At 37.7% G+C, this 19,727-nt stretch overlaps 1 protein-coding gene across 5 annotated transcripts in view; it reads right to left on the bottom strand.

The window, feature by feature from the left end:
• The window catches only part of LOC113502257 (neurofibromin), a 70,398-nt gene extending 50,812 nt beyond the window's left edge, over positions 1-19,586 (bottom strand). For 4 of the 5 annotated variants that reach the window (XM_026883749.1, XM_026883750.1, XM_026883751.1 and 1 more), the window contains exons 1-20: positions 19,260-19,586; positions 17,251-17,394; positions 16,496-16,682; positions 14,170-14,312; positions 13,473-13,572; positions 12,768-12,868; positions 12,193-12,342; positions 11,111-11,210; positions 10,133-10,275; positions 8,913-9,106; positions 8,243-8,351; positions 7,408-7,566; positions 6,547-6,740; positions 5,512-5,695; positions 4,983-5,169; positions 3,848-3,947; positions 2,926-3,064; positions 2,186-2,291; positions 1,439-1,502; positions 802-973 (exon numbers count right to left, since the gene is read on the bottom strand). In XM_026883749.1, coding sequence (XP_026739550.1) covers positions 802-973; positions 1,439-1,502; positions 2,186-2,291; positions 2,926-3,064; positions 3,848-3,947; positions 4,983-5,169; positions 5,512-5,695; positions 6,547-6,740; positions 7,408-7,566; positions 8,243-8,351; positions 8,913-9,106; positions 10,133-10,275; positions 11,111-11,210; positions 12,193-12,342; positions 12,768-12,868; positions 13,473-13,572; positions 14,170-14,312; positions 16,496-16,682; positions 17,251-17,394; positions 19,260-19,319 — 2,736 coding nt within the window. In that variant the 5' untranslated portion in view covers positions 19,320-19,586. Of the gene's footprint in view, positions 1-801; positions 974-1,438; positions 1,503-2,185; positions 2,292-2,925; positions 3,065-3,847; positions 3,948-4,982; positions 5,170-5,511; positions 5,696-6,546; positions 6,741-7,407; positions 7,567-8,242; positions 8,352-8,912; positions 9,107-10,132; positions 10,276-11,110; positions 11,211-11,988; positions 12,173-12,192; positions 12,343-12,767; positions 12,869-13,472; positions 13,573-14,169; positions 14,313-16,495; positions 16,683-17,250; positions 17,395-19,259 lie in introns of those variants that run through there. The other variant, XM_026883753.1, reaches the window with a different exon arrangement.
• Positions 19,587-19,727: the final 141 nt, after the last annotated feature.

The raw sequence follows: 19,727 nt of genomic DNA, 5'->3' as shown, positions 1-19,727 counted from the left end.
ACGCCAACGGGGCAGAACATGTTGATGCTTATGTTATTTTTATATTGTCACCACATTAAAAATGTTTAACACATGTTTCATGCAAATAAACACATCTTTATATTTATCTTTATATAGTTTTATTGTACATGTGTGTCTACTAAAGTCCTCTTAAACGGCTGTACTGATTTTGATTTTTCTTTTAATCAATTTAAAAGGTAAGAAGTTTGATCAGCTAGTAATTATATATTTTTCAAGTTATTTTAACCTCTGAAGCAAAAAGAGAGGTAGCGTGCGGCCTTAGAAAGAGTTTCGGTCTCAATAGGTGTTCCTTACCATGAGATAACGCAGCGTTGGTGTCGTATTTAACCGACTTCAAAAAGGTGGAGGTTCTCTTCTCCAGTATTTTACGTTCCTTTATGTATCTACATTGATTTCTTTGAGATTTTTAGTCCGATTTATTTACGGTTCTTTGATTCCTTCCGGCACGTATTGTAATAATAATATTTTATTAACAACATAAACCGTTTTCAAATAAAAACCACTAGATGAATTTACAGAATTTAATGAATTTACGTAACCAAAAAATAAATCCACAAACATACAAAACCTGCTTTCAAAAATCAGTAAAGAGCACCTTTACAAAACTTATTTTTTTGCTAAGTTGGGGGAATCCTCATGGACACCCACTCCCTCGGGGGAGGAAATGGGCAGTGTCAGACTCTTACTGACTAAACCTGAACCGCCGTGCTACGTCATCCGCGTTTTTGTGTCGGTGTATGGCAATGCGTTACAATCCTTCATACAGACCCCTTTACTAACCTGCTGCTGTTGATCAAAGAACTTGTCTATAATAGCCTTGATCTGATCGAACAGTATCGGATAGAGCGCGGGCGACATCTCATGCCCGACCAGTTCCTTAACGTGAGTCTGTATCTGTTGGCCGAAGCGCTCGTTGCTGCAGAGCAGCAGGCGAAGTAGCTGGCCTATGAACCTGGGAGGAGACAAGTGTGTTTGCAGCAAAAATCTTTTATAAAGCAAAATTTAATAGATTAAAAATCTAAATACCTATGTTTGTAAATGTAACTCCATTCAAGAAAAACGGTCCAGACGTTTTTGCAATTGTAAATTATAAGAACGTGGGTATTTAGATTTTTTAAATCTATAATTTTGTACCACACTTTGACAGTAATTTGGAAGATCAGGAATAATATATTCTACAACTCTGACACTATGCCGTCTAGTCTCAAACTAAGCAAAGCTTGTGTCATGAGTACTAGACAACTGATAGGCATACTAATATATTTCTAAATTCCAGACACAGAACAAACGATCACGCTTATCATCACAAAAACATTTGTTGCGGGGATCGAACCCGCGACTCATCGCGTACTACTGGTATCCTCTACCACTAAGCTATCCGTGCAGTTAAAAGTCTAAGTCTAGAATTATAACTTACTGTGTAACCGGACAATACTGAACTTCTTGTGAACTATTAGCCAAAACGTTGTATTTTCTCGAATCTGTAACAATAAAACAGATACATCACAAGTTATTACAAACTGTACCTTATGGACATGTCATTAAGTGCCAGTTTAAATTGTATATTTATAAAGTTAAATTTCTTAACAACACTTTTGTGTGTCATTTTTTTCTTATATTTCTTTATCTTAATCTTGATTCAACGAGTCTCACGGTAACCAAAGATGAATATATTATGTTACGTATTATTATACACCGCCTACAAATCGACGATAATATTACGAAAATTAAGTATTTCAAGTATTCACAGCATCTATTAAATGATGTAACGGTTTACTCACGCGTATTTATCGGGGTAGCCCGACTAGTTTCGGATTCAACCGGAGTCCTTAATCATGAGCTGACGCGGCGGGATCGCGAGTCGCAGTTCGAGTCACGATCCCGACGCGTCGATCATTTAATAATTAATCAGTCTCACGATAGTTATTATAAACATTCACAGCATCTATTAATGAAACGTGTCCGATATGAATCGGGAAGGAAGGATTTACAAATGGCTTTGAATTTGATCAGAGTTGATATTATTAAGTCATTCCACAGAGTTAGATAGAGATTTGAGAGATGTACAAGATCATGAGGCATACGCCCTGCGTAAATCACTAGAAAATAAAGAGAAAAAATGTTAGCGGACAAACAAATTGAAGTGTAATTTATATGTATTTACCATGCCCATGTAAATGTGACCAAGTATTTGAAGGCCTCCGTTGTAGGCAGACGCCGCCGAGCGCGCACAGGAACGACGTTATATTCGCCCATTCTTGTATCTGCATCTATAACAAAATCATTTATCTATTTAATAGTTCTTGCACAAATAAAACAATTAAGTACACCTGTCTATTTTTCTAATTTATTTCCACTTTCGCAGGTCTGAAGAAAAAAAATCTTAAAGAAATAAGCAGTCTTTGTACATCTCTTTTGACATCTTGTGTTTGTCAATGAATCGTTGAATAAATAAATCACAGGCTTTCGCATTTTATTAGTAAAAACGCCGCTAATCGAAGTGATGATATGAAGTCTAGTCCAGCGGTCTCAAAAAATACATGATTTAATTTTATTTTATTAATATTTTGTACCGATGATGACTTCTTTTCCCTTATTTTGTTTCTTCACATAACAGACTGGTATAATTTTGCCGAGTGATATGGGTCACCACGCAAAGCCCATAGAGCGAGACATGTCGCGGGTTCGATCCCCGCGCAGGACAAGAATTTGTGTGATCCACAAATGCTCGTTCTGAGTCTGGGTGTCTTTGCGCATGTGACTTGTATGTTTGTAATACCTCCCTCGACACAAGGATTAAATTCCTTAATGTGGGAGCAAAAAAATGATCTCATCAGACAAACATTTGTCCTGGCTGGGTTACAAACCCACGACCTTCAGTACTGCAGTTAGTACTATAGTTACCTCAAAGTCATGTTCGCTACTGGTGTGGTGTGAGACCCGCCTCTTGGCGACCGCTCGATGAAGAGCTTCCATCTGACACTCGTCCATCTTGTCACCCTGACCCTTGGGGTACTTCTGGAGTAGCTTGCAGAGGGAGTCCCTGGGGATTGTTGGAAAGATAATATATGATATATCTTGATTAATGTAATGAATTAAAAGAGAGGGGCCTTTGTCCAGCAGTGGAATCTAGAACTAAACTACGGGATATATAAAATAAATCTGATTCAAATGTATCCCGATTAATGAATTGAAGGGGAGGCTTTTGCTCAGCTGCGGGATCTAAAACTGGATATATGTATGTATAAAAAATGATGATTAAATTGTCTTAAATATTTAAAATATCTTAGTGTGCGCGCCATCGCGCACCTAGCAACAGCGGGGACGTGGGGTCCGCGGTAACGCGCGATCGCCCGCGCCGCCCGACAAGCGGGGAGGCGGGTACGCGGGGGCCGCGGCAACGCGCGATCGCTCGCGCCGCCCGGCAACGGCGGCAACGGTCATTCGGCCACAGGAGAACTGAGCGCACCGGACGCGCACTGCGCACGCGTCGCTCACCTAGACTCTATCTATCTACATTGTAATATTGAGCCGTTTCAAATTAATATATAATTTCAAGTAATCAAAGTTGATCGTTTAATTTAATCATCAACACTTAGAAAAACGTTAGTATTTGTGGGTACACGGTGTAAAGTAGTATCTTGCTTCCAAAACTGTATATTAATTTGGGATGTGGCGATAGATTATCAGTAAACGAAAATTATATTTATCTCATTCATATTTGCCTTAGAATAAAAAAATATATTTAAATGAAAAATAACAAAGAAATAAAAATTAAAAATTACTAACAACATTAAAAATATATAATAGACATGGCAACACTCACCAACATCGGAAAGTCTCCTCCCACACGGGTTGGACACCGTTCACACAGTGTTCAATCTTCCGGAGCAAAGCCATTATACGCTTCTGTAGGGCCGCTGAACCTAACGCAATAACTAGGCTATTAATAGGGTACTGGACCAAGGGCCTATTTTTAGGGCTGATTTTTAATCATCAGTTACCTTCTATCTGGGGAATAAAATATGGCCGTTTGTCATATTTTCTATACAAAAGGTAAATCTAATAATATAAATCTGTTTAGTCCATAAGACGGGTCTACAAAAAATATTGAATACATATTTTGCATTTTATCCCATCATTTAAAAAAATTGGGAAATTACCAGCATTAGGACCTAAAATCATCACTTGCTAGTAAGTGACGTCACAGGACGAGAATTTAATTCACTGTATCCGATTAAATTTTTTTCTACGAGATAAATGAAAAAATACGTATCCAATATTTCTTAAGATCTGTCTGACAGACTAAACATTTTGTTTGTCAAATACCATTACATAATTACTACAAATAAATCATGATTATTCAATACGCAGAAAGCTTTTGCGTGATACAGATTGACCTGAAATTATATTATACTTACTATGAATGTTTTTATAATAACATCCTCTCCCCATATCCTGACTAGCAGCTTGTAATTTAAAGTAAAAATAAATACAATAGACAATTCTATTTTAATACAAACTAAATAGAAATCGCCCTATCTATTCGGGAGATATGATGCCACAGACAGACAAGACAACTTATAACAGCCCTCATTTCTTTCGTCAATAATATCAAATATCTCAACAACTCAAAAAGACCCTATAATATAAATAATCAACTGTCTGACTACATTCAGACACGCATTCGCACACTTCGTCCGCGTGGTTAGAAGATATAAGTTATGATTTATACCTGCCCTGTTTTTCCACATTTTTCATTGTATCTTCGCTCCTATTAGTCTCAGCGTGATGGTATATAGCCTAAAACCTTAATCGATGAATGGTCTATTCAATACAAAAAGAATTTTTCAATTTGAACCAGTAGTTCCTGAGATTAACGCGTTCAAACAAACAAAAAAGCTCTTCAGCTTTATATATTAGTATAAATAACACCCCTCTTTTCGCGTCGGGTATCTCACCGGTAGTTAGCACGGTAGAGGTGTGTGCTATCTCCTGGAACACCGCGTAGTTGGGCAGCAGACATTGCGTCGTTATCTCGTCAGAGCCGCACCGGATATCCGCCTCTTGGCAGAGCAGAGCGAAACAGGACATGGCCACCAACACCACGTCCGTGTCTATAGACCAGAGGCACATGAAGAATACGACCTGTGGGGAGAATAATAATGATTTAAAAATTTACGAAATGCGCAAGAATCGGAACGAGGTACAAAGGTATTATAATTAGGTAAATTTAACAATCTTCCAAATTATTCAGCCTGCTAGCTTATCGGGAAGTACCTCAAAATTGATATCCAAAAATTCAACCGGTACGACAAACAAACAAACATATAAACAAGTGAATTTATAAGAACATGGTAATACAAACGATTTGATTCGATGAGGCTAGCACAGGACCGTAGATATTGGCGCGAGAAAGGGGAGGCCTATGCCCAGCAGTGGGAAGATAAAGGCTGGGGATGATGATAATGATGAACTTGAAACACTAACCTCCAATTTAATATGCGCCTGTTTACAGATAGGTATCTGCGACCCAACGTTGGCATACTCCTTGTGCTTGGCGAGGAACTCGTTGCGACATGTCAGGATGTCTCGTAACCACCTGAGGACCTCGCGGTAGTTGCAGATCTGGCGCTGGATCAGCTTCTGACTGATGTTGTATAGGACCTGCGAGCTGGTGAGGAATATGAGGTAAATATTACAATACTCACATACACATAAAACATAACTTGTTCATCAAAACATTAGTTACTTATGGCTAAAAGATATAGCATACAAAATGTCAAGTATAAATAAAAGATGCAAAGACACTTAAAAAAAAGAAACAATAATTTGCAAAAAAATATATAAAACTATTTTTTTCTTGCGGTTTCACCCGCGTAATAAGTCTTTGCCGCAATATCTCCATATTTTATTACCGTTTAAACCTTCCTAAATCGGTTCAGCCGTTCTCGAGTTTTAGCGAGAGTAACGAACAGCAATTCATTTTTACATATAAGAGGGTGATTCTAATATTCTAATATTCTTAATAAAAAAAATAACACAAGTTAACGTCGTCATTATCCTCGCCAACTGGTCTAAGTAGTATTAATTAACTAAATTGTTTAAATTTTTACGAACTTCTATAAAATAATCTCTACTAATATATAAAGCTGAAGAGTTTGTTTGTTTGTTTGAACGCGCTAATCTCAGAAACTCCTGGTTCAAATTGAAAAAATATTTTTGTGTTCAATAGACCATTCATCGAGGAAGGTTATAGGCTATATAACATCACGCTGCATCTAATAGGAGCGAAGATACAATGGAAAATGTGGAAAAATACGGGGAAAGTTATTCATTTTTGAGAGCTTTCGTTCAAAAATTCCTAACTTATATCTTCTAACCTCGAGGACGAAGTCGCAGGCAACAGCTAATATAGAATAAATCAATCTGCAGTACCAATAGTGTGGTAAGGATAATGACGTTTTCAACTTCTGTTAACCAAGATGATAATAGAAATAAGCTTAAACCGTCCGCATAACCCACCTTATATCCCAGAAGGTGTTCAGCGGCGCCTCTGGGTTCCACATGTGCACCCTGTGAGGCCTGTGCAACGCCAGCAGAGCGTCCATGGCGGCCTGCGATATCTCCCCCATGCCGGTCTGGTGTACTAGGGATACGAGGCCGTTCATCAACTCTGTGGTCGAGGATTGGATCTCGATGCTGGAGCGGCCTGGGTTCTGTATATAATAAATAATAGATTTAAAAAATCTAAATACCTACGTAGGAGTAATAGCCACGTGAAGGTCTAGGAAGCGATGGCGAGACGATCTTAACGCTAAGCGCGCGGGCTGGCAGCATGAAGCCCAGAATATAGATTCGTAGAAGGATTTGGGGGAGGCCTTTGCCCAGCAGTGGGAGACAGTGGGCTAGATGAAAAATATACCCACGTTTCTAAAAGTCAAATTTTATCAAATTTTGTCAGTTGTAAATTGCATTGTCATCGGGTGTGAAGCTACGCTGAAAATTTCAGTCTGCTAGCTTATCGGGAAGTGCCTTGAATTGAGTTGCAAAAATCCAACCGGAACGACAAACAAACAAGAAAGTGAGTGTATAAAAAATGGGAAAGTTTACAAAGAAGTAAATTTTAGATGGATTTTTATGCACGAGGTGCAGATTCGATCCCAGGATTCAGAACTCACTTAGATTCAGGCAGAATATCAATGTAACTTTTCGAAGTTTTATACACTTAATTAATTAATCTAAGACACCACAGACACACAGAACAAATGGTCATGCTCATCACACAAACATTTGTCCTGGGTGGGATTTAAACCCACGATTTCCGGTTTATCAGTCAAGGTCACTAGCCACTAGACCAACAGGCTAATTAATATTTATACTTACACTCAACATAAGCATCGGATCAGAATGTATGAGTTTGACCATACAAAGTAATAGATTCCTGTAGGCCGGCATTTCTTCACTCTTGTTGAATTTAGACTGGACCTCCTTGGACTTGAGGGAGAGAGAGATCATACGGAGCGGAGTGTGGACCACGTAGCCCTGCGGGAGAAAGAGAGGGAAATATAAGAGTTTGATGTGTGAGAAAGGATGGAACGATTTTTTTTTCAAATGTTTATCGCAATAATGGGGAAATATTTAAGTCACAGGCACAAAGATACCCGGACTCGGGACAAGCGTTCCTGGATTCAAAATTCTCTTCTTACGCAGGAATCGAACCCTGATAGGAAAATATCGAAATATATTTTCGTTAATGAAAGTTCACAAAGTAATTGAAAAAAAGTATTTTTAAATCGGTTTCAAAAGACGAAAGTTTTCGATCTAACTGTAAATCTTAATAGTTGAAAATTGAATCTAAATAATAATGTACGGTCATCTTGTATACTATAAAAATAAGCAGTTAGTGTTTTATATTAAGAAAAAATCAAAGATAAATCCATCCATCAATGTTTTCATGTATTTTTTTGTTTTCACATAATAAATATGGAAGAGGACGACCAAAGAAACGATGGATGGATTGTGTGAAAGACGATATGGCTGCAAAGAGTGTTTCTTGTGAGATGACGTCAGATAGGTAGGTATGGAAGAAGATGACATGTTGCGCCGACCCCAAATAAAATAATTGGGATTAGGGCAGGGGCATGATGATGATGATGATAATAAAACTCTCTGTAATAATATACTATAATCTAGAAATAAATTGATATCCTCAGCTTACCTGCGTAGCCTTATTCGAGGTATCAGTAAACATAGCCCTTAGTTCAGCCGCTCTCGGGTAAAGCAGCTCGATCTGAGGCCACCACGGCAACCGGGGCTGTTTAATTATCCTGTAACAATTATGATAGTTAATAACTTTAGAACTTTTTATTTCTTCATTGGCTATTAATGAGAAATGCTGCTATAAAGAATTTAATCCTTGTGTCGCAAGGGTTTCACGAACATACAAGTCACCATGCACAAAGACACTCAGATCCAACGATGGAATCGAACAAGCGCACGGCACACTTAGCGTGGTGTCCTCAAATACTAGGCTATCCATGCAGTCATATTTATCTGGATCGCCTGACTAGTTTCAGAGACTACCATAATCCCATTACATTATTTAATAATGAATCATCCTACTCATATAAAAATACAGCTGTTTTCCGACGTTTTTATACACTAATTTTTCTTGTTTATCTGTCGTTTCGGTTACATTATTGCAACGCAATTTTGAGGCACTTCCCGATAAGCTATCAGGCTGAAATATTCAGGGTAGCTTCAAACCCGATGACAATGCAATTTACAACAAAAAAAGCTAGACCGATTTTGATAAAATTTGAATGAAGTGTGAATTAACAACTCGGGTTTTTTTATATTTTATATTAAATCTATGATTAAATACTAACCTCAACAAAGAATTAACAATAACGTAGTGATAAGATATATGCGTGTTGAGATTGAGGCAGACTTTGAGAGCGTCGTTGTTGTGCGGCATGATGCGGAACAGCGAGACGAAGCAGTCCGTCATGAGGTCCAGCTCCGAGTAGCCCGACACCAGGCTGCCGCGGATGTATGACTTCGAAGGGTTGAACAGCAGCGACTGGAAATACAAGGTCATTTGAGGTGTTTGTTGGTTGAGTACGTACAAAGTTGGTAAACACATCATCATTGGCCTAGCCATTTCCCAACTATGTTGGGGTCGGCTACCAGTCCAACCGGTTTCAGCTAAGTACCAATGTTTTACAAGGAGCGACTGCCTATCTGACCTCCTCAAAAAGTTGGTAAACACATGTGATTAAGAAAATACATTTTTTAATGTCTGTATGAAATCAAAATCAAAAGTTTTTATTTCAAGTAGGCCGTTTTCCAGGCACTTTCAAAACGTTAAGGTGATGGCTCTAGTTGCGCGGTTCCAAAGTGTCACTCTTATGGAGAAGAACCGGCAAGAAACTACATAAGTTAATCTTTTTAAAAATAAATGTATACAGTATAATTTTTACAAATATTATGTTTATGCAAGTAAAGCGTAAATGATAAAAAAATAATAATAAATCCAACAATGGAAAAAAAAAGTAAATTTTACTGGGGTTTACACTGTTGATGCATTTACAAGGCATAATATCAGACACATAAAATCAGACAAAAAAATAGAGTTAACAGAGCGAGTAGAAGCAGGTTATAAAAATATGGTGGTGAGATCTATAGGGTCTATACTGGTCAGAGCATCAGCGCTGGTTTCCAGTGAAAGCCGAAGTGACGTTTCCACTAACGCTGGTCTCCCATCATATTTATTACCTTGACACCAAAGCTGTACCTCAATTTTTAATTTTCGTTTTTTATTAAAGCGTCAAAACTAAAATTTTAAAACGCAAAATTTACAGTCCTGAGTCTAGCTATCGCGTTTCAAGAGATCAAGCCTGGTGGCTGTAGCCAGACAGACAAAAATAAATATCTCTTTCTAGAAGTTACAAATCACAGTTCAGACAAAAAAAAAACGAGACGAATTAGAAATTAATACTACCCAAGCATTTCAAATCAAGCTTAAAAAAAAACTCAATTACAAAAACCTCAGCACACGCCATCTCTTTCACTCTCACCCAGCATCACATACCAATCGCTCACTCACCTTCAGATCATTGATCACGGACTTGACGAGTATGAATGTGACATTCCCTGAGTCAGCTATATTGAGGTATGTTGACGCTTTGCAGAGTTTCACGCAAGTCACTACGGCGGCCTCCGTCATCTGTTTCGAATTGTTTTGTGGACCTGGGAAAAGATATTTAATTAAAATAGGTAGAAATTGGGTTTTGAGAATGTGTTTTGAAACTGTCGTGAGAATGATTCATTATTAAATGATGTAACGGTTTACTCACGCGTATTTATCGGGGTAGCCCGACTAGTTTCGTTAGTTCAGTTCGCCTCGCGATCCCGCCGCGTCAGCTCATAATTAAGGACTCCGGTTGGGTCCGAAACTAGTCGGGCTACCCCGATAAATACGCGTGAGTAAATCGTTACATCATTTAATAATAGAAATTGGGTGTTCAATAGGGTATTTGACTTAAAAAAAGTTGTATAGTAAGATAGACAGATTTATAAAAAAAACTAGCTGTTCTTGCGAACTACGTACTGACTAACAGACTATGATAATAATTAAGACCAAATTTTTTTTTTCATATTTTATTAGCGTTTTAAACCTTCCCTCCATTGCTACGAATATTTCAAGATTGAAATAAGCCAAATCGGTTCAGCCGTTCTCGAGTTTCAGCGAGACTAACGAACAGCAATTCATTTTTATATATTATAAGGAGACGAAGGTATTGGATAGGTATATTTTCTAAATTAGAAACTTTTACCGCACAGATTTTACATGGTTTGACCAATTTTTATCGAATGTCTAAGAACACTCGCACATGATTTACCTTTAATACAAAACAAACTATACAGAAATCAGTCAATCCATTTGTGAGCTATGATGAAACTTGCCACAGACAGACAGACATGCCAACTTATAACTTTCGTATACAATTAAAATTGATTCATCCTTTATGAAACAAAAACAAACCTATTAAAATTTAATTTTAGACAATCAAATGAAACTTACTAAGTCCCCGTTTGACTGAATCTATGAAATGTTTCTTCTTCGTGTGTCGCGGGCTGCAGGGGGCGCCACTGTCGGCATTCACTATCTCTTCTAGAACTTTCTGTTGAGAACAAATTATATGAAAAATATATTGTTACTAAATACAAATTTAATTAATCTTTTCTTTTATGTGGTCCACTGAGTCCCACAGCTGGGCAAAGGCTATCATCCTGGTGACCTAATGTCTTTCTACAACTTAGATTTTGTAACTTTTAATAGGGATTTAGATTTACATGGATTCTGTAACTTATTAATACTGATCAAGTTTTAAAGTATTTACATTAGAATTTTCTTTATTGTACACCATGGAATTGCAGCAGTGATTCTTAATACATACAATGTTAGGGTACAATGGCGGTCTTATCGCTAAAAGCGTATCTTCCAGACAACCTTTGGATGGACATTGAAAATTATCATTATGTCCAGAGGTAGATGGTCCACTATTGTTAAAAACATGTAAACATATACATAAACATACATAACACAGAAATAAGAAATAAAATGAATACATACAATAATAAGATAATCAGTTATATCAATTGGATTCCACGATCCCTTACGCTAGATCAAAATTATGACTGCACCTCTCCTTAAACCACACATACAAGGTAATATAGACCTTATAACCATACTCACAGGGTTCAGAACTAGCAGCATGATCTGTAGCGGCCACATGGCAACTGGCACTCTCTCTAGACCTCACATATAAGGCAATATAGACCTTATAACCATACTCACAGGGTTGAGAATTAGCAGCATGATCTGTGCGGGCAAATAGCGACTGCCCCTCTCTCTAGACCTCTCATACAATGTAATATAGACCTCATAACCGTACTTACAGGGTTGAGAACTAGCAGCATGATCTGTAGCGGGCAAATAGCGACTACCCCTCTCTCTAGACCTCTCATACAATGTAATATAGACCTTATAACGATACTTACAGGGTTGAGAACTAGCAGCATGATCTGAAGCAGCCACATAGCAACTAGCTGAGCCTCTAAACCTCATATGCAAGGTAATATAGTCCTTATAACCATACTCACAGGGTTGAGAACTAGCAGCATGATCTGTAGCGGCCACATAGCAACTCTTGATTTCTTGTTATCAGAGAAACTGTCTTGTAATATATCGAACAACGTGTCGCAACACTTGCTCAGTTCATCGTTAGGCCGGCATTGTACTTCTGCGAATTCCTGTTGAATAATATTGGGTTTAATTATTTCGAGGCAAATTCTACACAAGGAAATATAACATAAAGATTACATTTTTCAAATTTTCCCCAAACTAAAAAAAAATCATATTACAATACAATTTTGGCATACATAAGAAACATTAACTTAAAATTATTGCATGATGACATTAGAATTGAAAATAAATTAAGTTTTTGCAATGTTCAATCCAATGTTTTTATTTTTATCCAGAGAGTTAAAGATAAAAACAAAAACTAGAAACGCGGGTTCGACCCCCGCGTAGGAAAATTATATGTGTGATCCTCGAATGATTCAATCGTAATTATTCTGGGAGTCTTTGATTTGAAATTTGAGCATAATTAATTATTTATTATTATTATTTATTAAGTTTTTTTTCAAAAATCTCCAAGTTTAAAAATTAAACTTACTTGAGGGTATGTGTCCATCCAATTCCATATTGCTTTCTCTAAAGACGAAACTAATACTATGTGCGCTGACTTCCTTAGTAACTTAAATTTCTGTATTGATTCTGAAAACATATTAAATAACAATCATTGTAATAATATAAAAAATCTTCCTTATATGTTTACAGATTATATGTGCACACATTGCAAAAAGGGATGTAATATGAAAAGTGCTCGTGTTTGTGTTTCTCTCTCTCCCTCTCTCTCTGTGTGAGTGTGCGAGTGCGAGCGCGAGCGCGCGCGCGTTTGTGTGTGTGTGTGTGTGTGCGTGTGTGTGTGTGTGCGTGTGTGTGCATGGGTGTGTCTGTGTTTGCATGGATGTGTGCACGTGTGTATGCATGGATGTATGTGCGTGTGTGTGCTTGGGTGTATGTGCTGTATGCTTGGGTGTGTGTGTATGTGCATGGGGGGGTGTGTGTGTGTATGTACATTGGGGGGTGTGTGTGTGTATGTACATTGGGGGGTGTGTGTGTGTATGTGCATGGGGGGGTGTGTGTGTGTGTATGTACATGGGGGGGTGTGTGTGTGTATGTGCATGGGGGGGTGTGTGTGTGTATGTGCATGGGGGGGTGTGTGCGTGTATGTACATGGGGGGGTGTGTGTGTGTATGTGCATGGGGTGGACAGACAGTCTATGGGTATACTTCTATATAATTATAAGTATTTTTACCTGTTAGCAGCCGTATAAGCCTGAGTATATCGACGTTGATGTGTTGTATCAGCTCTATGTCTGTGTAATCGGGGTTCTCTTCCGAGCTAGACGAAAGTTCCTGGAATCATCAATTTGAATGTTAAAACTATAGTTAAATATTAAGTTTAGTAAAAACTATAGTTTAATTTATAAATTTGGGAGGCTTTTTTAATAGGGATGACGACTGGGTATAAAAGTAAAAAATCAATTTAGTCCCTGAGTTACAAAATAAAAAAATTGACAAAGATAAACTGCTTTTAAGTTTAGGAGAGAGCTTTTGATGTAACGATATCGTATATTCGCTATTATCTGATCAATTTATGTTCGCGGACAAAAGAAAAATTTGGTTATATATTCATGATTATGTATTAAAGTACAAGACGCAAACAGAAAAATAAATTGTCGACTTTTTACTGGATGTATTAGTTTCTTGCTTTCTCTTTACAAAACAAAAAATTAAATTAGTACATCAAGAGACCACAATTCCCGCACAATTCATTTAATCCTATTCTCGCAGAGGATTTCACAAACAAACAAAAACTCAGAACAAGCAATTCTGAATCACACAGTCCTTCTTGGGGTTCGAACCCACGACATGTCGCGCACTTTTTCTAGCTTGGTGACCTCAACCACTCGGCTATCCGTGCAGCCCATAATTTAATATAAATCCACATACCTGTAATCTAGCACTAATCCTGTTGAACACAGCGTTAAAGAAGTTTAGGCTTAACGCGAACAGCACTTTACTGGCCAACTGTCTTAACAGGGTGTTGTTAACTGTACTCTCATTGCGCATGTCCGTGTAGTAGTATATTGATACTGAAAATGAAGTAAATACTGTTAGAAGAAGAAAATTACTTACACATACTAATAAATAATAATATTTCACAAGTTTAGACAACGCCATCTATTCTCAAACTAAGCAAAGCTTGTATTATGAGTACTAGACAACTGATAAACGAACTTACAAAAACAAATGTAGTATAGATAAATGACACCCAGACACAGAACAAATGATTGTGCAGATCACACAAACATTTATCCTGGGTGGGTATCGACCCCAAGACCAGTACAGCAGTCAGGGTCTCTAACCACGAGACCAACAGGCCAGTCAAAGTCACTAGTTCTGTAATCTAAAGTTTTCTCAAGCCTCTATTTTAGGCCTATTAGAAATTTAAACATTTTGATTATAATTAGTCTTTAATAATCAAGTGACAAATCTCCTGGTCAGGATGATATTACAGTAGAGCTGCTCCGAGCAGGTGGCTTACCAGTCCGTCGAGTTCTTGTGGAGCTCTTTAATCATGTTTTATATCAAGCTTGCACACCAGATCCGTGGAAAAATGCAATAGTAACAATTATTCACAAAAAGGGAGACAAAGCATCATTAAATAACTATCGACCCATAAGCCTTCTTTCTCAAATTTACAAACTTTTTGCTAAAATCATCTGCAATAGACTTACAAGACAGCTCGACGATTACCAGCCATTGGAGCAAGCCGGATTTAGGAGTGGATATTCGACAATTGACCATATCCACACAGTGAAGCAGTTAATGGAGAAGAGCCAGGAGTTTAACCAGCCCTTGTGCATGGCCTTTATCGATTTTGAGAAGGCTTTTGACAGTGTCGAGCACTGGGCTGTGTTTAATGGTCTCCATCACTGCTTCATCGATTCTCAATATGTTAGAATCCTCCGCGAACTCTACACTTCCGCAACAATGCAAGTGAGACTGCATAACTTGACCAACCCTATTCCACTCGAGAGGGGAGTGAGGCAGGGTGATACGATTTCACCCAAGCTTTTTACCACTGTTCTAGAGGACGTCATTAAAAAGCTTGACTGGGACTCACGTGGAATTAAGATCAATGGTGTCTTCCTGTCTCACCTTAGATTTGCAGACGATCTGGTTCTTTTTGCAGAAAATTCAACCGATCTCCAAACCTTAATAAAAGATCTTTCGGATGCTTCCTTAAAGGTGGGCTTAAGGATGAATATGTCCAAGACCAAGGTGATGTCGAACGTCTCCAGCTCTTTCAATTCCATTAGAGTTGGCAATGAAGTCCTGGAGACTGTAGACAGCTACGTGTATCTTGGTCATATTCTATCTTTTAGCAAGGAGCACCAGCTTAAGGAGATTTCCAGACGAGTGCAACTTGGATGGGCGGCGTTCGGGAAGCTGGACGATATAATGAAGTCACGCCAAATTCCACAGTGTCTTAAAACTCGTCTCTTTAACCAGTGCGTCCTGCCCACTATGACTTATGGTGCCGAGACATGGACGCTTACACATGAGGCTGTCCATAAGATTAAAGTAGCACAGAGAGCCATGGAGCGCGCTATGCTAGGCATCAAACTCCAAGACCGAGTCCGTAATGTGGATATCCGAAAACGAACCAAAGTTCGAGACGTCGGTGACACAATAACGAGGCTGAAGTGGAGCTGGGCAGGCCACTTGGCCAGTCGAAGTGATGGCAGGTGGACTAGGGCGGTGACAGAATGGTGGCCAAGACAAGGCAAAAGAAGCGTCGGTCGTCCGGGAGCAAGATGGGTCGATGACATTATAAAGGTCTCGGGTCGAGTCTGGATGAGGCTAGCACAGGACCGTAGAAATTGGCACGAAAAAGGGGAGGCCTATGCCCAGCAGTGGGAGGATAAAGGCTGTGGATGATGATGATGATGATGAATCCACTACTGGGCGTGGGGTTATCCATTTTTCTAACAAACATCTAGTGCTTACGGGATAGCTAGGTAATAGAATCACAACCAATCAAAGATTTCGTTGATATTTTCAAGTGACTGAATTGCTTTCATCTTGATAGGTACCATATTGTCAGTTAAATGGGATAAAAAATATACCACACCCCGCCCCCACTACCCCACCCCTATCACACAGAACCTTGTCCTACGCAGGGATCGAACCCGCGACACATCGCGCACAGTGAGTTTGTCATGATGACCTCAACCACTATCCATGCAGTTATAATACTAAAGACACTTACCTATAAACTGACAGACTTCTCTCAACAGTATTTTAACATTCATAGCTTCATCGTACTTCGCTGTGTCCTTGGGCTGGGAGCTCAGGCATATCTCCAGGGTATCCAGGACTATGACCAGGCTGTCGTGGTAGCCCTTCTCCAGCTCCGTGAGTGGACGGTTCGCGCATATCGCTATGGAGGGCTGGTACTGAGGGTTGAGAGTACAGAGAGAGTTAGAGTGAGAAAAATGAAAAATAATAAGTGGAAGTTTAAGAAGGTATCTCTTTCATCTCACTACCGTGCTTGGTAGTAAGTGTATTTGTCATTATTTTCAAGCAAAAATAGAAAACAAAACTATACATTTTGGGAGTTCCCCATACTTTGAACAGAAACTCATGTTTTTTTTTATCAAAACCCATACCTTTAGATTACCCCTCCACCCCATTCTCAATTATCATTTAAACAATGTAGGCTTCGTAGTTTCGAGCAGTTATTAGCTTGTTATGAGCGTAAATACAAAATACACCAGTAGCCATCACCCCATATCGCCTACCATTCACACACTAAACCTGGAAGCTATGGTTGGTATTGGTTTGAATTTGGCCTTAAAAACAACTAGCTGTTGCCAGCTACTCCGCCCGCCACAAACCTAAAATGATCCCCTAGAAATCGGAATATAAACATTAAAAACTATCCCAGTTTTTGTGTGAAAGGATAACAAAAACTAATCCCCACACACTTTCACATTAATAATATTACCAAGTTATATAACTCACCAGTTCATTAACCCTTTGTAGGATCTTAGTGAGGCCGGCGATGACTAACGAGAAGCGATGCCTGCTGATCTGGACGAGGCACGCCTTGCATTGTTCCTCGTTGATACGGGAGTGCAAGTTCTGAGCACCCGTTTTGTATGGCAGCTGGGAATACAGAAAATATATTTAGTTAGATGATTATGACAAGGTGGTCTTGTGGTTCTATTTTTATTTATTTATTTAATAATTTATATACACACACAAAGGGTCTTAAAAATAATATAACACATAAAATATACATAAATGATGTACAAGGGTATTGCTTATTTCTTAAGAAATTTCTGCCAGCAGACCCGCGAAAGGAGAAGTCGCCAATACGGCAGTCATGGTGTGTGGCTCAATTTTAATAAAATTTAAAGAAAAATTCTATGTTTGTATGCAGGCAAGTATTTATGTAACTTTTTCAAAGTTAACTGTTCTTGTCTATAGCACAGACATACAACAGTATAAGACACCACTGACAAACGGTAAAGTAGCAGTATCAGAATCTTCATAAAAAGAGGATCCCAAATATTGGAGTCTGAAATTGAGTTAGACCAAAGTGAGGTGAAATGAATGACATTATAAAGGTCTCGGGTCGAGTCTGGATGAGGTTAGCACAGGACCGTAGAAATTGGCACGAAAAAGGGGAGGCCTATGCCCAGCAGTGGGAGGATAAAGGCTGTGGATGATGATGATGATGATGATGATGAGGTGAAATGATGATCTAAGTTAAGCTCAAACCTTCCCTTTATTGTAGCAGGCTTGTGCCTAGCAGTAGGAAATCTATAGGATGGTAAAAATGACAAATTCAATGTAATTACACTTGGTTGAAGTCAAATAAATATATAAAGTAAAAAAAGATGAGTTTTTTTGATGGCAGAGGGAAGTATATGAAAACATCTGATACTGTGAAAAAAATTTGCGTATACTTTTTGCATATAAATCAATGCATAGGACTGAATGCCACCATGGCAAGTGGCATGTAAGATAATAAGTCTAATTCTGGATATCACTATATTTCTTTAAAACTATATTTTTTTATAAACTTTGTTTTTTTAAATATTGCTTATGAAATTTTTATAAAGCATAGAATATGGTAAAATATAAAGAGATAATGTTAGTAAAAATAGAATAAAAATCAAGGATAATAAAGGATGACCAATCAAGGATAATGTGAAATAAAAGTATCTATGTTATTTAATACTGGCTCCTTATAATGCCAAATTAACTGTTACAATATTAGTAATATCTGCCATAGATGTGACAGTTTGTGTTGGAAAGATTTTATGTCTTCTTGGAAGCTTAGTTGGTGAAGCAACTGTTGCATTTAGCAAAGAGTTTTAGGTTTAATTTTTCATTCTTCTTTTTTGTGTTTAGTCACTAAAAAAAACCTAATTCTAAATGTCTCAAACAAAACTAATATTTAATTTTATTGAATACTTTTAATTTTATTTAATATTTTTAATTTTAGTTCCACTGCAATAAGCAAGTTAATAAAAAAGGCTTCTTCATTTTAATTTCATCTCTCTAAAACAAATTCTTCCAAGACCAATCAGACTAAGATCCTCCATTCTGTTTTTTTTGTAAACAATGGATTAAAACCAAACAATTTTTTATATATAGAATACTCGTTGTTTCATATTCAGCCAGATTTCGGTGTTTTATAGTAACTATAGTAACATATGGCTGTGGTAAGGACTAATGAGTACTATGTACTAAGGTAGTGGGTGGAAGACTAATGCCCGCCGGCCGATCAATACTTTTCGCTACCTTATACATATATATTACCAAAACCGTGAATTTACAAGTGACGAGATACAATTCATACTCAAACATGTCAGAATTCATATAACAATCACATTTAAAAGCTATTTCAGGACCCAAATGCCTAAATTTAACTAAAAAATAATAATTTTGTTTACATCCCCGAAACCTCCATATTTGGGTGGGTCTTAAAAATTAAATTAAATGTTCATTTTTAAACTTACCTGCTCTTCGAATCGAGCAATCAACGAGTTGGCCCATTCACCAGGTTTTTGCGTGCCCATTTTAGTTATAAAATGTGTATAGTTTGTGTAAATAAATTAAAAACTACATTTAATCCTTAACACTACCATTGCAGATCTTCAATTTCTATAAACTACTACTGTCAGCTTTGAATCTGTGATACAAGGATATGACTCTCAATACTACCACGTACTTGACAGTTTGAAAATTCATGTAAGTTTTATAAAAAATAATGTGAATAAGAGCTTAACAGTGTGAAGACCTAATATTTCATTGCTTGCTCCATTGCAGCGATGAAGATATAATTCGCAAAATTGAACTAAAAAGAAGAAAACTTTCAAAATATTTCAAATTTGAAAGTAAGTTGACCACCACTTTAGATTGATTAAAATAAATGTGTGTAATGATTTCCAAAGTAAAATAACATCTACTTTGGCTGCAACAAGTTC

This window comes from Trichoplusia ni, chromosome 17 (genome assembly GCF_003590095.1).
Source record: "Trichoplusia ni isolate ovarian cell line Hi5 chromosome 17, tn1, whole genome shotgun sequence".
In the NCBI taxonomy this organism is placed as follows: domain Eukaryota; kingdom Metazoa; phylum Arthropoda; class Insecta; order Lepidoptera; family Noctuidae; genus Trichoplusia; species Trichoplusia ni.
This window is presented reverse-complemented; position numbering and strand designations above follow the sequence as displayed.